The 27,597-nt window shown below is 47.3% G+C and overlaps 1 protein-coding gene across 2 annotated transcripts in view; it reads left to right on the top strand.

Moving 5' to 3' along the window:
• PPP3R1 (protein phosphatase 3 regulatory subunit B, alpha) overlaps positions 1-15,391 on the top strand; it is a 129,160-nt gene extending 113,769 nt beyond the window's left edge. For both annotated transcript variants that reach the window (XM_073553791.1, XM_073553792.1), the window contains 4 exons: positions 6,046-6,222; positions 7,711-7,770; positions 8,715-8,899; positions 13,493-15,391. In XM_073553791.1, coding sequence (XP_073409892.1) covers positions 6,046-6,222; positions 7,711-7,770; positions 8,715-8,899; positions 13,493-13,540 — 470 coding nt within the window. In that variant the 3' untranslated portion in view covers positions 13,541-15,391. The remainder of the gene's footprint in view (positions 1-6,045; positions 6,223-7,710; positions 7,771-8,714; positions 8,900-13,492) is intronic.
• The last annotated feature ends 12,206 nt before the right edge of the window (positions 15,392-27,597 follow it).

Here is a 27,597-nt window from a genome sequence, read left to right as displayed (position 1 = left end):
CAGGTCAAACCAAGTGAACAAGATCTAAAGTGTACAGAATATTTCTGATGCTATCCTATATATGAATCAAGGTCCCGATAGCCAGATATCTAATTCCGGGGTTTCCCTGAATGCTAGCCAGGAGGCCCAAGTGTTATATAGTCTGTCAGGGTTCCCTGTGGTTTGAATCAGCAAATACTCCATTCTATAAATATCATTGAGTTTTGCAACAAATTCAGAGCGAGAAGGGTATTTCTCTTGCTTCCAAAACCGGGGGATCAGATTCCGAGTGGCCGTGAGAAAGTGCCTGAGGAGATTCTTCTTAAACCCGGAAATCGACATATCACATAAAGATAAAAGTGCAAGTTCCACTGTAGGTTGAATTTGACATATTGATCGCCTGTTGTAGGGATCAAAAATCGACAACCACAACTTCTTTATAGGCGGGCAGTCCCACCATATGTGAACATATGTTCCTTTATCCTGTAAGCATCTCCAACATGTGTCCGGAATCACTGGAAACATAGAATGCACCATAGAGGGACACCGGTACCACCTTGTTAAAATCTTATAGCTCCTCTCCTGTGATACCGAGTGTAACGACTTTCTAAACGTAAATAGAAGCACCCTGCCCCTCTCCTCTTGAGACAGGGTTCTCCCCAAGTCATGCTCCCATTTTGAGAAAAATAATGGGAAGTCACGTGTCGGAGTCTCATTTTTTTTGAAAGACTGTACAGCAAGAAAACCGTGTGGGCCGGAGGGTTCCCCGTGACACAGAGCTCCTCGAAGGGAGTTAAAGGTCTCCTGATATTTTGTTTGGATATAGCAGTTATAAAACTTCTGAGTTCATAAAAGAACCAGGCACCTGTGGGTGGTACTCTGCCTTGAAATATCTCATCTAATGACCTCATATCAGATCGATCCACGAAATCCTAAACAATAGGACGTGAACTCCTACACTTATCTAGATAAAATTTCCTATCAAAACCAGCAGGGAAATTAGGATTATCATAAATAGGTGTCAGTGGCCCAGGAGATGTTGAGGTCCGAAGAGCCCCCCGCCTTTTAGTAAATAAGATCATGTTCCTGGTCAGGAACGGCAAGGTGGCTCCCCCCTTCCCCCCCACTCCCTGTGGACCACAGTATAATTTGAGGATCACTACCATTAAGATCACTTTCCAAATTGACCCATTTCTTACTATCCCTGCTATGATATAAATCTAAAATACAAGTTCCCAATGATGCACGGCTATAAGTTAGAAAGTCCGGTAGGCCGACTCCACCCATTCTTTTAGGACAACGTAATAGGTTTTATGATATTCGAGCCCATGTATTGGGACCACACAAACCGGGAAATCGCTTTTTTAAGGCGGGAAAAAAAGGCAGGGAGATATATGGGGATCGTTTGAAAATAATAAAGAAGGCGTGGCAATAAGTCCATTTTAATTACATTGGCTCTACCAAACCATGATAATGGGAGTTTGTGCCATTTTTCTAGGTCCGATTCTGCTTTATGTAAGGCAGGCTTGAAATTGGTGTCATATAGCCTGGACACTCTAGGTGTTATTTTGATTCCCAAATAGGTGATGGAGTCAGAACGCCATTTAAAGGGGAAGGAGGTGCACAACTTTTCCACCACGGAGGGTTGTAATGATATATTCAGAATCTCAGATTTATGTGAGTTAATTTTAAAATTACTTAATAGGCCAAATTCATGTACCTCTGAAATAATGTTTGATAAGCTTATTGTGGGGGAGGTGACATACAAGAGAACATCATCCGCGAAAAGTGCCAATTTGTGTTCTTCTGACCTCAATTTAACTCCTTTGATTGAGGGGTTATTTCGTATTGCGGTGGCAAGGTACTCCATTGTTAATATATATAGAAGGGGGGAGAGTGGACTTCCCTGCCTCGTACCGTTCCTAATGGATAATGCGTCTGAGAGAGCACCATTCACCTTGACTCGTGCACTAGGACATGTATACAAAGCTGAGATCCTCTGGAGCATTACTCCTTTCAAGCCAATTCCTTGTAGAGCTTGAAACATGAAATCCCAGTGTACCCTGTCGAAGGCTTTCTCAGCATCAATCGACAGGATACACATGGGGTCCTCCTCCCTCTCCGCCCTATCTATCAATGATATAGTCCGGATGGTATTGTCTCTCGCCTCCCGCCCTGGAACAAAGCCCACCTGATCTTGATTTATCATGTTCGGAAGAAGGGGTCCCAATCTTTTTGCGATAATTTTTGCGTAAATTTTAATATCTAGATTTATTAAGGATATTGGCCGGTAATTGTTACAGTAAGAAGGGTCTTTGCCTGGCTTAGGTAAGACCGTGATGTGAGCGGTCAAAGCCTGAGAAGGAAAGGATCCTCCCGAGGAAATAGAATTACACATTGCGAGGAGCATTGGGCTCAACAAGTCGGAGAATGACTTATAAAACCAGCTGTATACCCATCCGGGCCAGGACTCTTTCCCTGTTTTAGTTCTTTAATTGTTTCAGACACCTCCTCCAATGTGAAATCTTTTTCTAAGTCCGTCAGTTTGTCCTCCGATATGGGAGGGATACTATTTTGTTGTAAGTACATGTTAATTTTATTGTGAAGTGACTGTACTGGTAGATCCCTATAGTGACCAGCTATATTATATAAAGTTTTATAATAGTCACTGAAGCCCACAAGAATATCCCCGGAACTGTGCACCTTCCTTTCCCCCCTTGTTATGATAAAGGGTATATAAGTGTTTAAGCCACGCGGGTGTATAGCTCTGGCCAGTAACTTGCCGCTTTTATTTCCAAGTTGATAGAAACGGTTCCTGAGCCGTTCCCTAAAGCATCGTGATTTCTGGTCCAGTAAAGTCAACATTTTTTGTCTGGCGGTGGAGAGATGTGCAAATGTAGCGGGGTCTAGATCACGTTTGTTTATTTTCTAGTTTGTAAATTTGATCTGATAGACTGGATAGCTCCGCGATTTTCTCTTTTTTCAGTCGAGCACCATGTGAGATAAATACCCCCCTCACAACACTTTTTAAAGCTTCCCACTTGATAGGAGGGGATGTGGGATCTTCACCACGATCAATTATAAAATTGGATATTGATCGTTCCACCTCTGATTTGCACAAGGTGTCCTGAAGTAAATTCTCATTCAGGCGCCATGAGAACCCCGATTTTGCATTTGAGTGTAATATGATGGAAAAAAATATTGGGGCATGATCTGACCATAGTATCGACCCCACATCCGCCTCCACCGGCAGATCTAGCAAGTTGTGTGATATAAAAAAAATAATCTATTCTACTGTAAATGTTGTGAGTTTGAGAGAAGAAACTATAGTCTCTAGTGTCAGGGTGGAGGACCCTCCAAATGTCCACCAATCTCATGCTGCACATCTGTCTTTTAATTTGATTAACAGAGGATAAGGGGTATGATGTCCTACCTGAGGAAACGTCCACCGCGGGGTTCATGGGGATGTTAAAGTCCCCCCCTAATATCACAGGAGAGGAGCCAGCGAAGTCCTCAAGGCGTCTCTTGCATTCTGCTCCAAATTTCCTCTGTCCTTGGTTAGGGAAATATACGTTAGCTATAACCAGTTTGCGAGTTGCGCATGATATTAACAAGAAGATATATCTGCCTTCCGGGTCTATTACAGAGTCTAGAACCTCAGGGCAGTGTTGTCCTTTTTCTTCATGTGGATGACGCATCCCTACAATCATCCACGCAGCCTCCTCTGCAGGAGGGCAGAGTAAATACTGCAGAGCACAGCTGACGGGAAAGGTCAGAGTGCTGGCCCATGCGCATTGCAGTACTTTGCTTTGCCCTTGTCAGGACAGCAGCATGCCTCTGCAGGAACGCGGTGTCGGGGAGACTGGATGACGTAGGGATGCTCATCCACACTAAACAAGTAAGACGACATGAACAGAAGGGTGGTGCCGGATCAGGACCATCAGCACCCCTCGGACCGGACCGCCCCGCAGGTGAGTATAATAAAAGCTGTTTTTCTTGTCTTTCAGGTTGGGTTGGGGGCAGATATGCAGCATTATAGATTGCTATTTATCAGGCCTGAAAGGTGATGGCCGTACCTCATATTTGTCAAACATGGGACAGATTCGCTTTAAAATTTCCAGTGTTTAAGAGAAAACTATACCTGACTGCAATTGCTCAGTCAGGATCTGGGATCAGGGTTGATTTTAATTGACTGCCAGTTGGTGTTTGTAGCGGACTAGTGGTCATTTAAAGAAATTATCCACTATAACATGGATGACCTACCCTTGGGATAGGTAATCAATGCGTGATTGTTTGGTATCTGACACCCAGCACCACTGCCCATCAGATACTCACGGTTTCAGCAGCAACCGCTGGCCGGGACTGCTCAATTGTGGAGCTGCTCAGTCTTGTGATGGTGGCCACAGCCGCCGGGCATTACATCTCCTCTTCCTATTGATTTGAATAGGATGTGACTGTAAAATGCTGCCGCGGCCATTGTCACGCCGCTGTGCAGCTCCGTAGTTGAGCAGTTGCGGCTGTCGACTGCTGATAGGTCGTGGTATCATTGGTACAGCTCTACACGCAGATAAATGGGAAACTAGCATTCCTACGAACACTAATCACTAGAGATGGGCGAACCACATGGCTCACATGCGAGTAGTGAATAAAGCGGCACTGCACACTATAAGCTGCTCATTAATGTGCTGAACGACCGGTTATCCTTATCTTGTGGGGAAAAAAAACTTCTGACGCTTGTGCTTTCATTGCTGCTTTGGTGTAAAACTTGTCGGGACCCGATGAGGCTGCTCAGATGGGGTCGTGTTGGACAGATTAAATGGTCTCAACATCAGGACAATAAATGTAGTGTAATCACAAGTGTAAGAGTTGGTATTTTATTAGTCTGGCCTGGATTGTCTTATAAATAATGGCGGATGCATCCTTCTGTCTTAAGCTGGGATAAGGCGGCTCCTGTGCAGTGTGGCGCCGAAGTCAGTGTTTGTGCTAGCGTTGGAGACGGTGCGTGCGCATACTGCGATCTCCGGCGCCATTTTGTTGAAGACGCTGTATAAATGTGGCAATAAAAAAAAAATGCTTGCCACCCGGCGTAGAATGGGTTCATTAGCCAGTACAATATAAAGCCAGTACTTTACGACAATTAGAATGCTGGGGATTTAAGGGGTAGTCATGTGGCTATTGGACGTGATCACTAACCAAGTAACTGGCCTCAATGGTGAGGAATGCATAGCCGCCATGTAACATCCAGCACAAGCAGAGTTCAGAGGTGGTAAGCAGTGGCTGCATCTGTGTTGGGCTGTATTTACATGCTGCTTTTTATGTAAATTAAAAGGTTTTTTTTTTTGCAGTACGAGCAATAGCTGAGATTTCAATCTCGTGTGTCCCCCCCCCTTCTTGTTTGAATGGAAAAACTGCAGCGCTTTGGTAATCTGCAGACTGTCAACTTTCAGCATTTTTGCAGCATTTTTCTTACCCATAGAAAGTAATGTATAGAAGGCTGGAAAACAGGTTTTGAATGCAGTGTCTGCAAGTGATCAGTTTTTGGCTGCAGAAAACGCTCTGTGTGAACACCTCCTTTAATGTTCCTTACTCCAGCACTAATCCCCTTAAGCAGACCCTGCCGTATCTTGATAGCACTGCGATCACGGTGCATTGTAGGTCACAGATCTGCATCTTGCGGTTTAGCAGGGCTCTTATTTTGGGACGTAGTCCATGTGGGATGTGTGCTCGTCTAGGGTTGCATTTTACCCTTTCGGCAGTGTAGCTGAGTTTCTCCTGCACTCATTCTCACAGCGCTGTGTGCATGATCTGCTTAGCGTGTCCACACTGATTATGCCATGTGATCGGCTGGCATTATAGGGCATTAGCAGCTCCTTTCTGCTGAGGCTGGGACTCTGCAGACATCTCGGGGAGCCTCGGCTTTGCCTGTTATGGCGAGTGCAGGCAGGAAGCTTGGTAACTGCCATCATTTGACGTCCTGTCTGCTGAGGACCCTGTAGTCGGTCTGTTCTCTCCTGGCTTTTTATACTTCGCCGCCCCTCCTAATAACAATGTTCTCTTCTCTTCCAGTTGATGCTGATGAGATCAAACGGCTGGGGAAAAGGTTTAAGAAACTCGATTTGGACAACTCTGGCTCTCTGAGTGTAGAGGAGTTCATGTCGTTACCCGAGCTGCAGCAGAACCCGCTCGTCCAGCGAGTAATAGACATATTTGATACTGACGGCAATGGCGAGGTCGACTTTAAAGGTAAGATGTAGCCGTATAGCCGTCCTCATCACACTGAAGGTGCAGAACTTTGGGTTGATCTTCGGTTTTTCTCATTGTCTTTGCATTTTCATTATTATATGGAGACAATCTTATTATAAGTTCCTTAAAAAAACAAAAACCGTGCGGCCGGTAACCGGAATGAATAATCCCCCACAGGCTGTGATGCTTAAGTTGGAGGAAACGGCCAAGGTGACTTGCAGCTCTAAGACTCTTTAGACGTAGCGCTATTTGGTGCTTTACATCCTTATAACGGCGTCTGCCTGTATACTGCAGGTTATATTATACTATTAACCCCTTATAATACAGGCAGCCAGACATTTCCCTGAACTTATATCCATTACTAAAGTGGATCCATACTTTCAAACTGTCAGATGGCACCGTAAGTCTTAGAAAGTATGGTCCTTTATTTATTCTCATTTTCTTATGAAAACTGCTTTCTGTGCCCGTATTCTACAGGGGATGTCATTTAGGGGGGCATAGACTTCATTTATCCAATGTAATGACATCTTGTTTAGGTGCGGCATAGTAATGAACGCTGGTGCAGTAGGGTGACATCATTTTCTCATGTGGTTGACCCTTGTGATTGCAAACATGCCGAATCATTTGCTTTTTCTAATGTAGCCGCCCTTGCAAGTAAATCAATCCACGTCCCCTCATGGGAGGCCATTGCAGAGCTATACACCCTCCATGTAGTGGTATATCCATCTGGCATACGGCAGAATAAACTGCAGCACTGTACAGAGACGGCAGAAGTGGGTCTGTCCCCACAGGGGGGTTGCAATGTAACATCCAGTTGAACCCACCAGTATGTTCTTTTTTTTCTATTTTTTTTTTTTGTTTTTTCTCTCCTCTTCCCAAATGTGAGAAGCTTAAGAGCACGGTGCACTCGTCGTCTGTTAATTCTGGCATACGTGTTGGTCACATCAGTGGTCGTTCTGTTACATCCTTTGTGTAAATGAGCCCCTGTCTGCCATGATTGTAGCTGATTGGCGCCTGTTAACAGGCCAGGGTCTATTTGCTTAAGTGCAGCCGTATTAGAGTGTTTTTACTGAGTATTACCGGTCTGCACAGCGAGAAGGCATCCTGTATACACCCGTCATACAGCCGCAGCTCCCCGAGAATACGGAACTGCACCACTCTCCCAAAAGTTGCCCACTAGGGAATAATGTATCGCCCTCCCCACCTGCCTTCAGTATACCCCAGACCATAGGTATGAACTCAACCTGCAGACCGCTGTAGAATTATATATTAACCCTGTCCCTTACTCTGGAAAACCAAGAATAGATGCACCTCCCGGACCACCCCACTTTTCGTTCACTAGAAAACTTTAGGGTTTGGGGTTTTTTTGGGGTCTAAACCCGGGGTGTGTCCTATTGTCTAATAGCACTAGATAATTGGGGAACTAATACGAATTCCCGCTCCAATTCTTGTTTCTGGTACATTTTAGTAATTGTCTTTTCTTTGCAGAGTTCATTGAAGGAGTGTCCCAGTTCAGCGTGAAGGGCGACAAGGAGCAGAAGCTGAGGTGTAAGTGCGTCTTACATGTGTATGCTACAGATGCACCTGCAAACTAGTAAGTGATGGTATATTGTAAGGATTAATGAGGGCGGAGGGCCTCCGATACTGGAACTGACGAGACGTTGTGGTCTGTGTTCCTTTGCTCCTGGACACCTGCTGCACTGTAGCTCCATGTAAGTGAATGGGGGTGCTGACGTTCCTGTAGTTGGGAGCTAAAGAAAATCTGACAATAGGAAGTCGGGGTATGCCATCGCCTAAAGAGTAGTGCCTTACAAAATGTCATCATTTAGGAGGACTCTTTTATGTTTAAGTATGTATTCGGCTTAGCTTTAATTGTCTCATATTCACATGTTTGTTTTTTTTCTTGTTTTGGTTCTTGTTTTTTACATCCACTTTACACTGTTCAATAGGAAAAGTGGATGGTCTGGGCCAGTTTTCCCATGTGACCACTACAGTTCCTAAAATATTCCTTGTGTATACTTTTGTGACTTATGAGTTGGAGGTTGGCCTCTACTTTTTTGTTTTTGACATGTCCTCAGAGGCCATCAATATCTGATTGTTGGGGGAGCAACATTGGCAGTTACCAGTAGTGGCCAGAAAGTCTCAAATGTTGCCGGAGCGCAGGAGCTCCGGTAAAACGCTAGTGGCTGGCTAATACAGGACCACCCCCTTATTCATTGGAATAGGGGGTGGATCTGCAGAATCGGGCTCGCGATCACTAATGAAATGACGGCTGCTGTGTACAGACGGCATCCGAGACCTTCTGACTGATGGGGATGCTGGGTGTTACACCTACAATGATCAGATATTAATGGCCTCTCCTGAGGCTAGGTCATCAATATAACGATCAACCATTTTAATGTAGAGCTTGTAATATTTCATATTTTTTTAACGCTCTTTTTGTGTAACCTGTGATGGTACACCAGTCATGTAATATACTTATTTCCCTACAGTCGCTTTCCGTATATATGACATGGACAAGGATGGCTACATCTCCAACGGCGAGCTTTTCCAAGTATTGAAGATGATGGTGGGAAACAATCTGAAAGACACCCAGCTACAGCAGATAGTAGACAAAACGATTATCAATGCAGATAAAGATGGAGACGGGAGAATATCTTTCGAAGAGTTTTGTGCTGTAAGTGGAGCCGACTGTCCGCTCGCTGCGGTAAACTAGATATAAGCGTCATGGCCGCTTAGCTGCTGATTGAGCGATCCTGGAGATGTTCTCTGCTGGAGTTTGCAGGGTCTCTGATTTCAAGCTTAAGTGATTTGGTTGCAAAATGTTGGGAGTAAAACGAAAGGTTCGCTTTGCCTTAAACTACTCTCCCATCATCATCCCCACAAGTAGTGGGTCTTAACGTTTCCGAGCGAAATCTTTCCTTGGGAAACCAGATCAGGCGAGGACATCTGTAAAGTTCTGAGCCCTGGGATTTGCTTATTACTGTGAAGCTTTTTTTTTTTTTTTTTTTTCTTAATATTTTAATAATCCAGGTCAAAGCTCTGAACATTGTGCCCTTGTTATCTTTAATGAAGGAGTTTTGCAGACCAACACACTATGAAACACCATGGTTATTGTACACCATGCAGTAAAGTATTGGTCTTTTATAGGGTTTCATGTGATTACAATCCCTTAAAGGGAAGCCATCATTGGAGAATTACCTACTAATTTAAATTGGGGTTTTGTTCCAAAACTGAACCTGCTGCAATGTTTGTTTGTTTTCTTTTTTTTTTTAAAGAACGCAACATTTGTAATTTTTCTACTCCTTGTGATATGGAATGTCAATATAATGTTCACACTGGATCCTGGGGCTAGTCTATTGCTGCTAATGTACATGTGGATTTTCTATAATAGGCAGTATAGACTTACCCAGACTCCTATCGTCTGTAATGCAGCATCTGATGAGCGTGTGCAAAGCTCTTTTTGAAGGCAGGGGAGAAGGGGCAGCTTGCCTGGTGACATTGGTGGTCCTATTTCTCCACACCTGTGTATACAAGCCATTGTAATCCTGATCTTTTAGAGAACACTTTTCAGCAGTCTCCTTATCACAGGCAGGAAGTATACACAGTGAGGTTGATGGGAAAAATTATTAAAGTAATGGCTTACATGCCTCTCACTAGTGACTGTTTGATGGTTCTGCCCAGCAGCAGTACTGAAGCTCTGCTTTCTTACATTTCATTTTTTTTTTTTGCGTCAGTCACAATCCGCCAGAGTGTGAAGTGTTTAGCTGATTTTTCATGAAATTTAAAGGAGAGAGAGATTGTTTTGGACATGCTCAGTATAAAAAGGTGGATCCGTTGGCAGATTCCGTCAATTAACGCTTGCCAACGGATCCGCCGCCCATAGGCGTCCATTATAACGCATGGCCGATGGCGACTGATCCGTTAATATCCGTTTTTTTGATGCACACAAAAAAAGTTTTTGTCCGTGCACTCAAGACAGCGGACGCCAAAATTTTGACTGATCCATCAAACGGATGACCATCCGTCAAAATCCGCCGCAATGCAAGTCAATGGTAAAAAACGGATCCGCCAAAAAAAATGGCGGATCCGTTTTTTTTTGTTTTGTTTTTTCGCAAAACGACGGATTTTGACTGGCGTAAAAAAACTGAAGTGTGAAACAGGCCTTAGATTCACCATACACATTATGCAGTGTGTTATGTCTTGCCTTTCATCCGATAACAGATGTTGGAGCAGAGGCCACCTTTTGGATGTTGTGATCACTGATCCTTTGTTTTCAAGGGAGATGAGCTCCTGCCAGAGGTGCAGAGACACGGTAGTGTGCCCTTGTTATGGGGAGGTATGGAGGAATAACTGGTGACCATACAAGCATGCGTTTAGGAAGGATAGCTGTAGTGATGAGCGAGCATGCTCAGATAAGGTGTTATCTGAGTATGCTCAAGTGTTATCAAAGTATCTTGGGCGTGCTTGTATATTATGTTCAAGTCCCTGCTGCTGTATGTCTTGTGGCTGTTAGACACATGCAGGGATTGCCTAGCACAGAGAGCTGCGACACACATGCAGGGATTGCTTAGCACACAGCCACGACACACACACGCAGGGATTGCCTAGCACAGAGAGCCACGACACACACGCAGGGATTGCCTAGCACAGAGAGCTGCAACACACACGCAGGGATTGCCTAGCACAGAGAGCCGCGACACACACGCAGGGATTGCCTAGCACAGAGAGCTGCGACACACGCAGGGACTGCCTAGCACAGAGAGCCACGACACACACACACGCAGGGATTGCCTAGCACAGAGTGCCGCGACACACACACGCAGCGATTGCCTGGCGCAGAGAGCCGCGACATGCGCAGGGATTGCCTGGCGCAGAGAGCCGCGACATGCGCAGGGATTGCCTGGCGCAGAGAGCCGCGACATGCGCAGGGATTGCCTGGCGCAGAGAGCCGCGACATGCGCAGGGATTGCCTGGCGCAGAGAGCCGCGACACACACGCAGCGATTGCCTGGCGCAGAGAGCCGCGACACACACGCAGCGATTGCCTGGCGCAGAGAGCCGCGACACACACGCAGCGATTGCCTGGCGCAGAGAGCCGCGACACACACGCAGCGATTGCCTGGCGCAGAGAGCCGCGACACACACGCAGCGATTGCCTGGCGCAGAGAGCCGCGACACACACGCAGCGATTGCCTGGCGCAGAGAGCCGCGACACACACGCAGCGATTGCCTGGCGCAGAGAGCCGCGACACACACGCAGCGATTGCCTGGCGCAGAGAGCCGCGACACACACGCAGCGATTGCCTGGCGCAGAGAGCCGCGACACACACGCAGCGATTGCCTGGCGCAGAGAGCCGCGACACACACGCAGCGATTGCCTGGCGCAGAGAGCCGCGACACACACGCAGCGATTGCCTGGCGCAGAGAGCCGCGACACACACGCAGCGATTGCCTGGCGCAGAGAGCCGCGACACACACGCAGCGATTGCCTGGCGCAGAGAGCCGCGACACACACGCAGCGATTGCCTGGCGCAGAGAGCCGCGACACACACGCAGCGATTGCCTGGCGCAGAGAGCCGCGACACACACGCAGCGATTGCCTGGCGCAGAGAGCCGCGACACACACGCAGCGATTGCCTGGCGCAGAGAGCCGCGACACACACGCAGCGATTGCCTGGCGCAGAGAGCCGCGACACACACGCAGCGATTGCCTGGCGCAGAGAGCCGCGACACACACGCAGCGATTGCCTGGCGCAGAGAGCCGCGACACACACGCAGCGATTGCCTGGCGCAGAGAGCCGCGACACACACGCAGCGATTGCCTGGCGCAGAGAGCCGCGACACACACGCAGCGATTGCCTGGCGCAGAGAGCCGCGACACACACGCAGCGATTGCCTGGCGCAGAGAGCCGCGACACACACGCAGCGATTGCCTGGCGCAGAGAGCCGCGACACACACGCAGCGATTGCCTGGCGCAGAGAGCCGCGACACACACGCAGCGATTGCCTGGCGCAGAGAGCCGCGACACACACACGCAGCGATTGCCTGGCGCAGAGAGCCGCGACACACACACGCAGCGATTGCCTGGCGCAGAGAGCCGCGACACACACACGCAGCGATTGCCTGGCGCAGAGAGCCGCGACACACACACGCAGCGATTGCCTGGCGCAGAGAGCCGCGACACACACACGCAGCGATTGCCTGGCGCAGAGAGCCGCGACACACACACACACGCAGCGATTGCCTGGCGCAGAGAGCCGCGACACACACACACACGCAGCGATTGCCTGGCGCAGAGAGCCGCGACACACACACACACGCAGCGATTGCCTGGCGCAGAGAGCCGCGACACACACACACACGCAGCGATTGCCTGGCGCAGAGAGCCGCGACACACACACACACGCAGCGATTGCCTGGCGCAGAGAGCCGCGACACACACACACACGCAGCGATTGCCTGGCGCAGAGAGCCGCGACACACACACACACGCAGCGATTGCCTGGCGCAGAGAGCCGCGACACACACACACACGCAGCGATTGCCTGGCGCAGAGAGCCGCGACACACACACACACGCAGCGATTGCCTGGCGCAGAGAGCCGCGACACACACACACACGCAGCGATTGCCTGGCGCAGAGAGCCGCGACACACACACACACGCAGCGATTGCCTGGCGCAGAGAGCCGCGACACACACACGCACCTGTGGGGACTCAAATTAATAAGACCCTCGCTCATTATTAATCGCTGCACTTAAGCTGGCCATACACCTAAATGGCTGCTGCAAAGGAGAGGGACGTTCCCCATGGGATAGTTTGGCAAGGTTTCCTTCACTTCCTTTCTTTTTTGCCATGATTCATCTCCTCCTGATCAGGTTTTGGCAGAACACCGCTATTTGTCAGCTATGTCTTTTAGTGTCCTGACTTTTTCTCTTCTGGCCTTCTGCAATTACTGATTCAGCATTCCGGTGTATTTGCCGAGACATTGTAGAATAGTAGCATCAGTAATAAAGCAAAACAAAACCTATTGCAACCCAGAGTACATCACCAAAAAATCAGGTTGTTAAAAAAATGAATATATAGATTTTCGGTTTAAGTCCATGTTACAGTTAGTAATTGGGAGTGATGGTGGAGGTATCCTGAGAAGATACTAACATGTTCTGCTAATTATTTATAAGAATTTTTATCAAGACCTTATTTATTTTCCATCATCCAATTTTTTCTACAAGTGACATCTCGTGGTTTTATTGTCCTCCCTCTTACAGGTGGTAGGAGGTTTAGATATCCACAAAAAGATGGTGGTCGATGTGTGACTCCTCCGAGCAGCACCCAACACTTCTGCTTTCTTCTCCATCTCTGAAGATCTGCTCAAGACGTCCAGCAACGCTCTCTGTGTATTTTAAATGGAAGTATTTTTCTCTGTGAAGCCACATTTTCCAACACGAGCCTCATGAAGCCAACTTAAGTGTTATTGAACTTTGTAACTCTCTCAATAACTCGGTGTAGCACTTTACGGTCTGAAGGACAGCGCGATGGGGAAGAGCGTATCGGTGCAACGGAGAAAAAGAAGGGAGTTGGCTTTTTTTTTTTTTCTTTGTCTTTTGTAAAGAGAATATAAATGGCTTTCTACGTAGTAGTTAGGTGGGCTTTAAATTAAGTTACTTGAGTAAAGAAAACAAATCAACCTAGAGTAAAAAAAAGAAAAAAAGTGCCAAGCAGAACATAAGCCGCCCAATACCTACATCTAAACTTTTATTTCACACCATTATATATATATATATATATATATATATATATATATATTTTATTAGGAGAATGTATACCTTCTGCTGGGTGACTGGTCAGATCATACTGTTTTACTTTCTTCCCTCTTTAGAAATTTTTTGTACATTAACTGGTCGATAAACTGTTTCTTCCTGTTAATCTACTTTACTTTTTTTTTTTTTTTTTTTTTTTTTTTAAAGACAGGAAATGTTAATTTATACATGTTAATATATTACCAGGGACTGTGTCTCTCGCTTCTTAACACATAGTTGAATGTTACTGCCAAGCGAAGAACGCTTTCTAACAGCTCTAGAAATTGCACAGATCCTGCTTTTACCTAGTTGCCGAAGCAAAGCCACTACCCCATTATCGTCCATAATGGCTACACCCTACAAGGGTCCCCCCTTTTTTTTTTTTGCCCCCACGAGAAGCAAATAAGTGAATTATTGGAAACAGAATCTGCCGATTGAATAGAACAAACTACTGCAGGCAGCGTGACCGGTAATGGTGAAATCGGCATCTGTATATTGGCTGTAGGAGATTTGCTTTTTTTGGGTTCCTTGTAATCCTTCATGTGAAATTAAACTATAGTTTTAGTTAGTGCACCGTGTGATCTAAAAGTAGACTTTGGGGGGGGGGGGGAGTAACACCTCTTTTCTGCTGTGGTACTATTGGCTGCATATATATATATACACACCCGCTTACACAGAATATTATCCAGGTCTGGTGAATTATTGAAAGAAAAAAAAAATATTTCGGGGGAGTCTGCCTGCCAAAGCTGCTGTTCCTTCAACTGAGTGCTGCACATCATGGGCTCTGTCTGTGCGAGAGAAATCGAGGTGCTTGGTGTCCTTGCATGACATGGAGTTTTGCATGTAGATCGGGTTTTTTTGAAATGTTCCTCTTGTTTACATAATTTGCATTATATATAAATATATATAAATATAAAAAAAAATGTTGCCAAACTTTGGTACATGTTGATGTTAACAATAAAAGAAAAAAATGTAAAAAAAAAATAAAATCTCCACTTCATGTAAGTTTTATTTTTTGTTCCTCTGGATCAGTCTGTGGTTCATTATCCCAGCCAGTGGTCTTCTGTTCCAGTGTCAGCTGCCATGTGCTCTGCTTCAAGGTGGATAGTCTTTTTGTTATTTTTTTTTTTTTGTATATACATTGTGTTATAAACAGTTTAGCATATGCTTTCTATTTCTAACGCTTGTGCATATCTTGGCTGACATTAAATAGGCAATCGATTCCCTTTATTGGAGATTTTTTTTTTTTTTTTAATGTTTGCTTGGGGAAATGGTTAATGTTGAATGTTTCATTTTTCCCTCTGCATGCTATATAAATTGTAGGACATTAGACTTCATACTGTATGAATAAAGAAATGGAACTTGTTACTCGGTGTCAAGACTCTTTTCTTGATGTACATGTGCAGTTTGGATGTTGATTAGGGTATGTGCACACGCTGCAGATTCTGCTGCAGATCCGCAGCAGTTCTGCAGACAGTGTACAGTACAATGTGTAAGTCTATGGGATTTACAGTGCACATGCTGCGGTATTAAATCCGCAGAAAGAATTGACATGTCAGTTTTTTCTGCGGATACCGCTGCGGTTTACCACCTATTCCATTGTCCAGGTGTCAAACCGCAGGGGAAAACTGCTGGCCAATCCGTAGGTAAAACCGCAGGTCAATTTACCTGCGGTTTTACCTGCAGATCCGCACGTAAAAATCCACTGGTGAATCCGCAGCTTGTGCACATAGCCTTAGTCTCGTCTTTTTCCCCATAGGGTCCATATATTGCCCTCAGTCACTTGTTTAACCCTATTTTTCTCCTTCGTCTCATTGGGGGGCACAGGTACTGTGGGTGTATGCTACCGCCACCTGGAGGCTGACACTAAGTGAACAAAAAGATGTTAGCTCCTCCTCTGCCGCATACACCCTCGCCCCGATTGCGGGCGGAAACCAGTTTTATGCTTAGTGTCTGTTGGAGGCACACATGTCTGGTTTTCTCCAGACTTTTTTTTTTTTTTCTATGAAGATGAGACAGGGGCGACGGACCCTATTGAAAGGGTCCGATCACCCCAAACGAAGAACGGGCGAGCACGTGTGAGTATCGCCTCCACGTACCCTCTCCCGCACCGTGGGACATATCTGGGTCTTTTTCCCCAGACCTTTTTTCTTCTCTCTCTCTTTTTATGAAGATAAGACAGGGGCAACGGACCCTATTGAAAGGGTCCGATTTCCCAAAAACCATCAACGGGCGAGCACGGGAGTGTCTCACCACGTATCCTCTCCCGTGACGTGGGACATGATGCCGGACTTAGCCCTGACCACCCCTATGTATTGAAACCATGGGCTGTACAGAGGCACAAGACAGTCCGAGCGGCCCCCACTGCTCCACCAATGCTAGACGGCGGTGCTGCAAGGTGGCAGACGGTCCCTCTCATCCCTGGAAGGATGGAGCTAGGGTGCCTGCACCGTCCTGGATATCGCCCCCCCTCCCCTACCTGATTGGCGAAATCGTCATGGATGGGAGGGCCCTGCAGCAGCGTCCAGAGGGCTGGAGCCCTTAGCTTCATGCAGTCGAGGAGCAGCAGCGCGCAAAGGTCCATATTCAGGCGCCCCCTCCCTGGCGGTGTGCCGGACGCATCCTTGTTATGCGGCGGCCTGCCCGCCACGGGTGGACGCTAAAAATCTATCCCGCGGCTTGGGCAGGTGTTAGGCTGCGGGCGGAAGTCCCGCCCTCCCTTCGCAACGTCACTTCCGGCAGCCCGCCCTCCTTGGCCTGGGCGGGCGCCGAATAACTTGAGCCCCCGGCTTCACTACAGGGTAGGCCACAACTGGGAAAGGATGGCTGCCTCCTTCGACCCATCCACAGCTGAAGTGTGCGCATCGCGGAGAGGAGCAGTGTGCGGCAAGGACACGAGGGGGACACAGGACCATGGTAAGTGCGACCCCCGACTTTAGAGGCCACACTACGTATAATCGAGGAGTACCCTCCTCCTCCCCACCCCCCAGTAGGGCAGTACTGATGCCTGGCAGTCACAATATGGCCTGGAAGGTGAAGACGCACACGTTCCTATATGCTGAATGCATCTCCTGTCGGGCTGCGTTTCCGCAGACACAGAGCAACAAATTATGCAAAGCCTGCGACTCCGAACGCGCCCAGGAGCCCTCCCCTGCGACTGAGCCAAGTGTTCCAAATCCCCCGGAAAGGGCCCTATCACTGTTGCAGTCTATGGCATCGCTTACAAAGGCGATTGAGTCCCTTCACGCCCCAGAAAGGGGCAGGGATAGTGGCTCGCCTGTCTGGGAGGGGTCATCCACCTCACAAGAGCCTCCGGCCTGCAGGGGCCGCTCTCACTCCAGGCAGGCGCAAGGGAAATGAACCCACACTGCGACTCCCGGCCCATCTGGTGCTTCGCTCTCCTTCACCAGCAGTCGAGAGCGGGCAGAGTTCAGATTATGACTCAGACGAACCCCTGGACCTAGATACCCCGGGGTGTCGAGAAACAGTTGACAGCCTCATCGAAGCTGTCAATCAGACTTTGGGGATTGAGGATGATTCCACCTTGGCCTCAGGCCATAAGGTATCTTTTAAGTGGGCTAAGCGAGCGTATAGAGTATTTTGCACTCACCCAGAGTTTGAGGACATAGTGCAACGTCACAGAGAACGGCTGGATAGGCGTTTTTCGGGCCAGAAGACGCTTGAGGCAAGATATCCCTTTGCCCCGGACCTCTGTAAGAAATGGGCGGAATCCCCAGCGGTGGATCCACCAGTGTCACGCTTGGCCTCCAAAACACTGTTATCAGTACCTAGTGTTTCTTCTATCAAGGATCCCACTGATCGGCTCATAGAGAGCTTGGTTCGCTCAGTATTATTTGAAGCATCAGGATGAGCGCGCTGTCCCTCGTTCACGGGGACGTGGGTAGCCAAGGCCATGATGTCATGGTCAGAATCATTGAGCAAAGCCTTGCAGGATAGGGACCTGCCTACGGAGGTATCAGAGATTGCGAGTCAGATTGCTATGGCTGGTGATTACTTAATGCTTCCTTGGATGCGGCCAATTGCGCAGCACTTGCGGCCGCAAATGCAGTTTCCATTAGGAGGGCCCTATGGTTAAGGACATGGTGGGCCGATTCAACTTCCAAGAAGTCCTTGACTTCCCTGCCTTATCAAGGTGGCCGCCTATTCAGGGAATGGTTAGACCAGCTCATCTCCGATGCTACAGGGGAAAAGAGCAGTTTCCTCCCGCAGCAAAGGGTCAAGCCGCCGTTTCGCCACCAGGCTCAGGCACGGTTTCGGGCCTTTCACAATCCCGGGTGGAAGACAGCGGCCAGTTCCGTCACTCCAACCAAGATAGGGTTCGGCTGGTCTCGTATAGAGCCAACCCGTTGGGGAGGATGCGTGCTTGCCAGCCCAGGTCGAGGGGAACAAGGTCCCAGAGATCCTCAGTTAAATGACTCGGAGCACTTTTTAGGCAACATCAGCAGAGTAGGCGGCCGCCTGCTCTAGTTTTGCCATGTCTGGGTCACGGTAGCACACGACTCATGGGTGACGGAACTGGTGTCCTCGGGGTACAAGATAGTTTGTCAGGTACCCCCAAAACTGTTCTTTCATTCCTGTCTTCCCAAAGGGGAGGCAAGGGCGTTGATAGGAGCGATCGAGTCGCTCCAGCACAACGGAGTCATTATTCCCATGCCAGAGCACGAGAAGGCTCAGGGCTTTTATTCCAATCTGTTCGCAGTCCCCAAAAAGGACGGGACAGTCAGGCCTGTTTTGGACCTGAAGCTCCTGAACAAGTTCATCAGGATCAAACATTTCCGAATGGAATCTCTCCGTTCAGTTATATTGGCCAAGGGGCAAGAATACTTGGCCTCTATCGACATCCAGGATGCCTACCTGCACGTCCCCATTTTTCCTCCGCATCAGAGGTTCCTACGGTTCGCCATCAATGGCCGACATTTCCAGTTTGCAGCACCGCCCTTCGGGCTAGCCACTGCCCCCAGAGTGTTCACAAAGGTTATGGCAGTCGTCATGGCCATCTTACACTCTCGGGGCATAGTCGTCTTGCCGTACTTAAGGGCCTGTCACACTAAGAGATATTGCTAGCGATATCGCTGTGTCTGATACTTACCTACGACCGGCTCCCCCGCTGGTTATCGCTGATCGCGCGAGAACATTCAGGACTGTTTCTCATCGTCAGCTTCCTGCTGTGACGACGAGCGACGCGTGGAGCCGGGCGGGAGGACGCAGGATCGCCTGGTGTGACAGGTAAGTAGCGACCCCCGTCCACAGCGATGTCGCTAGTGAGATCTGCCTATGTGGCAGCCCACTAGCAACCACTTAGAGATGTACCAGAGATCCTGACCGCGTCATATCGCTGGTCGGGATCGCTAGTACATCGCTAAGTGTGACAGTACCTTTAGACGACCTCTTGGTGAAGGGCCCCTCATTTTGGGCATGCGAGGAGAGCGTCAGCATCACTCTAGATACCCTCTCCTGCTTAGGGTAGTTGGTCAACAGGAAGAAATCATCCCTTGTCCCAGCCCAGAGGATTTCTTTTTTAGGGATGATCTTCAACACCTCCCGAGGGTTGGTAATTCTCCCTCAAGACAAAGCCCTAGCTCCGGCAAGGAGTCCGGAAGCTTCTCCAACCAGTCCCTCACACCATTCGGTTTGGGATGAGAGTACTAGGGAACATGGTGGCAGCAATGGAAGTGATTCCGTTTGCCCAATTTCATCTGCAGCACGCCCTCTTGTCATGCTGGGACAAGAACCCGTTCACGCTCGGTCGGTGCTGGTTGCCCTCTTAGATCAGACAGTCACTAGAGTGGTGGACAATCCCTTCTTCAGGGAAAACCCTTTCCCCCAGATCAGTGGCTGGTGGTCACAACCGACGCCAGCCTCCTCGGCTGGGGAGCAGTTTTTCCCCACCACACGACCCAGGGGCAATGGTCGCAACAGGAGGCACGCCTCCCAATCAACTTGTTGGAAATACGAGTGGTCTGGCTGGCGCTGCAACATTTTTCAGCACCTTCTAGCAGAACGCCCCGTCCGGATTCAATTGGACAATGCCACGGCAGTGGCTTACGTAAATCATCAAGGGGGCACCCGCAGCAGGGCAACCATGCGCGAGGTGGGACACGTGCTTCACTGGGCCGAGAGGAATCATTCGGTGATATCAGCGGTCCACATCCCGGGCGTGGAAAACTGGGCGACGGACTTCCTCAGTCGGCAGGATGTCACGGCCGGGGAATGGTCTCTGCACCCAGAAGTCTTCCAGCAGATTTGCCAATGGTGGGGAACACCGGATGTGGATCTGATGGCCTCCGGGGTGAACGCCAAGGTACCCATGTTCGTCGCTCGGTCTCGGGACCCGCGGGCGATCGCCGTGGATGCGTTGGTTCTGCCATGGAGCCAGTTTTGCCTTCCATACTTGTTCCCCCTACTGCCACTCCTTCCGAGGGTCATCAAGAAGATCAAAACAGAAGGGGTTTCAGCGATTCTGCTGGCCACGTTGAGCATGGTACACAGATCTAGTGCAGCTGCTCGCCAATGTTCCTTGGCGTCTCCCAGAGCACCCGGTTCTACTGTCCCAGGGCCCGATCTTCCACCCGAACTCAGGGACCCTGTGGTGGTCGATACAATGGTTAGAGCCCGGAAGCCTACCTCGGCAGAATTTACCATCACACACTGACATTCTCTATCCCTAACATCTTGGCCTTTTTCCAGTCGGGCCTAGACTCAGGGTTGGCCCCGAGCTCCCTTAGGAGACATATCTGCTTTGTCCATCCTTTTCCGGCGAAAAATTGCTACCAATATGCAGGTGAGGACTTTCATCCAGGTAGTCTCCCACTTGGTACCTCCCTGTAGGGCACCCCTGGACGCCTGGGACCTTAACCTGGTCCTGAGTGTGCTGCAGGAAGCTCCATTCGAACCTCTTCAAGATATTTCTTTGTCGTACCTTTCCTGGAAGGTGGTATTCCTTGTAGCCATAACTTCCATTAGGTGAGTCTTGGAGTTGGCGGCCCTATCCTGCCGAGCACCGTTTCTCACCTTCTACAGGGATAAGGTGGTGCTTAGACCAGCTCCCCCCTTTCTGCCGAAGGTCGTTTCCTCGTTCCACATTAATGAGGATATTGTCTTGCCCTCATTTTGTCCAGCGCCAGTACACCGTGTGGAAAAAGCTCTTCACATATTGGACCTGGTGAGGGCACTCAGGAGGTACGTGTCGCGGATGGCAACCTTTCGCCAGACAGACACGCTGTTCGTGCTCTCCGAGGGGCGCAGGAAGGGACTCGCAGCCTCAAAATCGACCATAACCAGGTGGATCTGTCTAACTATTCAGGAAGCCTACCGCATCAGGGGTGCGCCGGTTCCAGCAGGGATCAGAGCACACTCTACTCGGGCAGTGGGCGCCTCTTGGGTGCTTCGGCACCAGACTTCGACGGAACAGGTGTGCAAGGCAGCAACCTGGTCCAGTCTGCACACGTTTACTAAACATTACAATGTCCATACTCAGGCTTCGTCAGATGCGAGCCTGGGTAGAAGGATTCTCCAAGCAGCGGTGGTGCACCTTTAGACATGAGGTGCATGTAGCTTGGATTGGTGAGTCAACTTCCCACCCAGGGACTGCTTTAGGATGTCCCACAGTACCTGTGTCCCCCGATGAGACAAAGGAGAAACATGGATTTTTGTGATAACGCACCGTAAAATCCTTTTCTCTGAGACGCTCATTGGGGAACACAGCACCCACCCTGATAGCCAGTTGGCTTTTGTTTAGTTAATATGCATTTTTGTTGATGTTAGGGTGGTTCCTTTCCAGACATATTGTTATCTGCATTAAGGCTGATTTTCTTTTGTTCTACTGCTGTTGCACTAAACTGGTTTTTGCCTGCAACCGGTGCGATGGTGTATGTGGCGGAGGAGCTAACCTCTTTTTGTTCACTTAGTGTCAGCCTCCAGGCAGCGGTAGCATACACCCACAGTACCTGTGTCCCCCAATGAGCATCTCGGGGAAAAAGATTTTACGGTGAGCTATCAAAAAAATCCCATGTTTTTCAAATCTGAGGTGTCTCTTTTAAGTGGCAATAACTGTGGAATGTTTCAGAATATCCCAGTAATTTTGAGATTTTTTTTTTTTTTTACACACAAACGTTAATAAATTTAGGTGGTGTTTAAAAAAAACAATTAAAAAAAAAAAAAAAAATCAGATATTCGACAAATTTCTGCACAATGCTTATGTGACAGTACTAATAAAACATTCTAAAGGTATCGCATGCTGTGAGGTTCTGAATAATCACAAAGTGAAATACAAAGTAACACGCAAATTGAGTTTACAGAAAACACAAATTGTGAGTAAAAAGACAATACGAATGAAGAGAAACATTTTTTTTAACAAATGGTAAAGCAGGCATGATGAAATGCCTTCATTCTTAATTTTTTTTTTTTAATTGCAATTTGTACAACTTGTACATATAAGGCTTTAATACAAACTATGAAACTCTTCTAAAGTAAAAGAAATAATTAGGACAGGAAGGAATTTTGAGGCCTGAAGTTTGTGATGTATTAGGTTAAAAGGAACCAGTGTTGTGATAAAAGGCACTATTAACCTGCAGATATGGGGTTAATCTGCTGGTTGCTTGCATTCTGAATCTGCCCAGCATCCACAGTTTAAGGCTATGTGCACATGTTGCGGATTTTTCCGTGCAGATCCGCAGGTAAATTGACACCTGGACAATGGAATTGGTGGCAAACCGCAGCAAGAATTGATATGTCAATTCTTTCTATGGATTTAAAACCGCAGCTTTTCCGCAGTGAAAAACCGCAGCATGTGCACAGCAGAATGTAAATCCCATAGACCTACATTGTACTGTACACTGTCTGCAGAACTGCTGTGGATCCACAGCGTGTGCACATAGTTTTAGAGCCCTGCTGCCAGGAGGAAATTAATTTTATTCCTCCCAGTAGTGTTACGTTCTGTCCATGGGGCGACGCCGGATCGTTCACAGCCTCTGTGTATAGAGAGCGGCAGCTGTAATCTCACCCCCGGCACTGACTGACAGCCGGGTCTAATGCTGAGCTACTGTCAGTCGGGGCCGGAGGCGCCATTACAGCTGCCAGACCGGTGACTCAACCTACGGCGCTACTGGGAGGAGTGAAGTTCATTTCCTCCTGGCAGTGGGGGTCTAAGCGCCGGGCAGATTAAACCCATAGGTGCATGTTGGTAGTGGTTTTTTTCATATGAAAGGTCCTCTTTAAAGTGAACTCAATGAAATAGTGGCTACAGTGTGTTATATATATTTTTTAAATTTGCCTTTCTGCTGGAGATATTGGCAAATTATTGCCGCATAGTTAACGCATGAAGTCCAAGTGGGTGTAATTTCCCTTTCATTGGGGTCATGTACACCTTCTGCTTGTATGAACTGCCATATATTAAGATGGTACCCCAGCTTAGGATTCTCAGTGTATGAGATGTAAGGATGCAGAGCTGATCGCCTGGTCTCACCTCCTGCGTGATTAGACTGCGTTGCTGGGTGTAGAGCGTAGATGACTGGCACCATTCAGATAAGATAGAGCTGAGAAAAGGGTTTGTCTGCACATCTATGACTTGTCAGCGTTGATGGTCCAGTACACGCATACCTTGAAGGCTGAGGATGAACAATCCCATATATCCCAACCAGCTAAAAACAGATGATTCACTACTCAATGAAATCCATAATTGTACCCATAGACCATAAATGGATTAAAAATCTACTCTGATACATAGCAATACCTGGGTTAGTCTATGTACATGAAGGGGGAAGCTCAGGAGAAGAAACTGAAACCTACAATAATAAGAAATCAGTGGATGTAAAGATCTATACTGTACGACTTGCAGAGATGATCGGAGTAATTTATAAAATAACCTCCGTTAGGCTTCATTCACACATGCTTGTGAAATGTCTGAGGGCTGGCATGTCTTTCTCATAAGAATGTACGCAGCCCCATAGCATGTGAATAGATCTATTCAAAAATCTGATAGGGAGATTAGGGAGACTCACATTGTCCTGTTCTGATTTTGATTCTGAGGATCCAAATAGAACATAATCAAAACTGACCAGCACCTCCGAACAGGATAATGCAGGTGTGAACAAGTCCAAGCTGCCATGACTGCATAATGTACAAACAATAGAATACAATACAAACGCTTGGGCCATGCACATACAGTGAACAAGTCGGTAAGACAGTGTTCACACCACCAACATACGTGAAAAAATACTCTGCTGTAAAAAAAAAATCTAACAAGAAACAGCAAGTGCTAGTAAAAAGATGATAACAAAACTGGGTATTTGGTTGATACGTGGTTTGCAAAAAATGTATACTAAGCCGCTCTACCAAACGTCAAGGTATACCCATAAGAGCAGTCCCTAACTGATGTATGTAAAACCTAACCATGTGAACAGTACCTATATGAGCAGGATTCAGAAAGGTAATGTCTGATGTGGACACGCTGTGTAAGACGGCTTATATATGCATGGCCCACGAGAGCGGTGGAGACCTCCCAAAAACTTGCAAAAGCAAGAAACGTTTGGTAGAGCGGCTTAGTATACATTTTTGCAAAAAACGTATCAATTAAATACCCTGTTTTGTTATCTTTTTACTAGCACTTGCTGTTTATTGTTAGATATTTTTTTTACAGCAGAGTAATTTTTCACGTTTGTTGTACTATGTTTCTCTGTGTTTCAGTCTCTTCATGGTGTGAATACTGTCCTACCAACTTATTCACTATGTGCAAAGCCCATGCGTTTGTATTCAATTGTTTTCTTGCTTTTGCAAGTTTTTTGGGGGGTCTCCCCCCTCTCTTGTGGGCTATGCACATATAAAGCCGTTTCACACAGAGTCCACAAAAGACATTTCCTTTCTGAATCCTGCTCATATAGGTACTGTTCACATGATCAGGTTTTAAATACATTGGATAGGACTGCTCTGATGGGTATACCTTGGCGTTGGTAGAGCGGCTTAGTATACATTTTTTGCAAAAAACGTATCAAATAAATACCATGTTTTTGTTATCTTTTTACTAGCACTTGATGTTTATTGTTAGACTAGATGGTGGCCCGATTCTATCGCATCGGGTATTCTAGAGTCTCTGTTAAAATAAAAAATAGTGATATACTCACCTTCCGACGGCCCCCGGACTCTGTCCCTCCTCTCACCACGCTCCCGGCATCTTCCATTCCCAGAAATGCTTTGTCCGAAACACCGCTGATGACGTCGCATTCTCGCCAGAGTGATGTCATCTCCGGCCCTTCTCCCTAATCATTACTGGGACCGGAAGATGCCGGGAGCGTGGTGAGAGGCGGGACAGAGTCCGGGGGGCGTCAGAAGGTGAGTATATAACTTTTTTATTTTAACAGAGACTCTAAACTACCCGATGCGATAGAATCGGGCCACCATCTAGTGTATTATACTCATGTTACACCCGGAGCTGCTGTCACTGTTCTGCTGTTACCTAATGTATTGCACTTCAGTTACAGCCAGAGCTGCAGTCACTGTTCTGCTGTTACCTAATGTAGTGTACTCCAGTTACACCCAGAGCTGCTGTCATTGTTCTGCTTTTACCTAATGTATTGTAGTCCAGTTACACCCAGAGCTGCAGTCACCGTTCTGCTCTTACCTAATGTATTATACTCCTGTTACAGCCAGAGCTGCAGTCACTGTTCAGATCTTACCAAATGTATTGTACTCAAGTTACACCCAGAGCTGCAGTCACTGTTCTGCTCTTACCTAATGTACTCCTGTTACACTCAGAGCTGCAGTCACTGTTCTGCTGTTACCTAATGTATTGTACTCCAGTTACACCCAGAGCTGCAGTCACTGTTCTGCTTTTACCTAATGTATTGTAGTCCAGTTACACCCAGAGCTGCAGTCACCATTCTGCTCTTACCTAATGTATTATACTCCTGTTACAGCCAGAGCTGCAGTCACTGTTCAGATCTTACCTAATGTATTGTACTCCTGTTACACCCAGAGCTGCTGTCACTGTTCTGCTGTTATCTAATGTATTGTACTCCTGTTACACCCAGAGCTGCTGTCACTGTTCTGCTGTTATCTAATGTATTGTACTCCAGTTACTCCCAGAGTTGCAGTCACTGTTCTGCTTTTACCTAATGTATTGTAGTCCAGTTACACCCAGAGCTGCAGTCACCGTTCTGCACTTACCTAATGTATTGTACGCAAGTTACACCCAGAGCTGCACTGTTCTGCTCTTACCTAATGTAGTGTACTCCAGTTACACCCAGATCTGCAGTCACTGTTCTGCTGTTACCTAATATATTGTACTCCAGTTACACCCAGATCTGCAGTCACTGTTCTGCTGTTACCTAATGTATTGTACTCCAGTTACACGCAGAGCTGCTGTCACTGTTCTGCTGTTATCTAATGTATTGTACTCCAGTTACTCCCAGAGCTGCAGTCACTGTTCTGCTTTTACCTAATGTATTGTAGTCCAGTTACACCCAGAGCTGCAGTCACCGTTCTGCTCTTACCTAATGTATTATACTCCTGTTACAGCCAGAGCTGCAGTCACTGTTCAGATCTTACCTAATGTATTGTACTCCAGTTACAGCCAGAGCTGCAGTCACTGTTCTGCTGTTACCTAATGTAGTGTACTCCAGTTACACCCAGAGCTGCTGTCACTGTTCTGTTATCTAATGTATTGTACTCCAGTTACTCCCAGAGCTGCAGTCACTGTTCTGCTTTTACCTAATGTATTGTAGTCGTTACACCCAGAGCTGCAGTCACCATTCTGCACTTACCTAATGTATTGTACACAAGTTACACCCAGAACTGCACTGTTCTGTTCTTACCTAATGTATTGTACGCAAGTTACACCCAGAGCTGCAGTCACCGTTCTGCTCTTACCTAATGTCCTCCTGTTACACCCAGAGCTGCAGTCACTGTTCTGCTGTTACCTAATGTAGTGTACTCCAGTTACATCCAGATCTGCAGTCACTGTTCTTCTGTTACCTAATGTATTGTACTCCAGTTACACCCAGAGCTGCTGTCACTGTTCTGCTGTTACCTAATGCAGTGTACTCCAGTTACACCCAGATCTGCAGTCACTGTTCTGCTGTTATCTAATGTATTGTACTCCAGTTACTCCCAGAGCTGCTGTCACTGTTCTGCTTTTACCTAATGTAGTCCAGTTACACCCAGATCTGCAGTCACTGTTCTGCTGTTATCTAATGTATTGTATTCCAGTTACTCCCAGAGCTGCAGTCACTGTCCTTTTACCTAATGTATTGTAGTCCAGTTACACCCAGAGCTGCAGTCACCGTTCTGCACTTACCTAATGTATTGTACACAAGTTACACCCAGAGCTGCACTGTTCTGCTCTTACCTAATGTACTCCTGTTACACTCAGAGATGCAGTCACTGTTCTGCTGTTACCTAATGTAGTGTACTCCAGTTACACCCAGATCTGCAGTCACTGTTCTTCTGTTACCTAATGTATTGTACTCCAGTTACACCCAGAGCTGCAGTCACTGTTCTGCTGTTACCTAATGTAGTGTACTCCAGTTACACCCAGATCTGCAGTCACTGTTCTTCTGTTA

Source organism: Dendrobates tinctorius, unplaced genomic scaffold (genome assembly GCF_039654945.1).
Source record: "Dendrobates tinctorius isolate UK_male_01 unplaced genomic scaffold, ASM3965494v1 ptg000203l, whole genome shotgun sequence".
Taxonomy (NCBI): Eukaryota; Metazoa; Chordata; class Amphibia; order Anura; family Dendrobatidae; genus Dendrobates; species Dendrobates tinctorius.
Note: the sequence above shows the minus strand (reverse complement) of the source record. Positions and strands in the feature narration are given on the sequence as shown.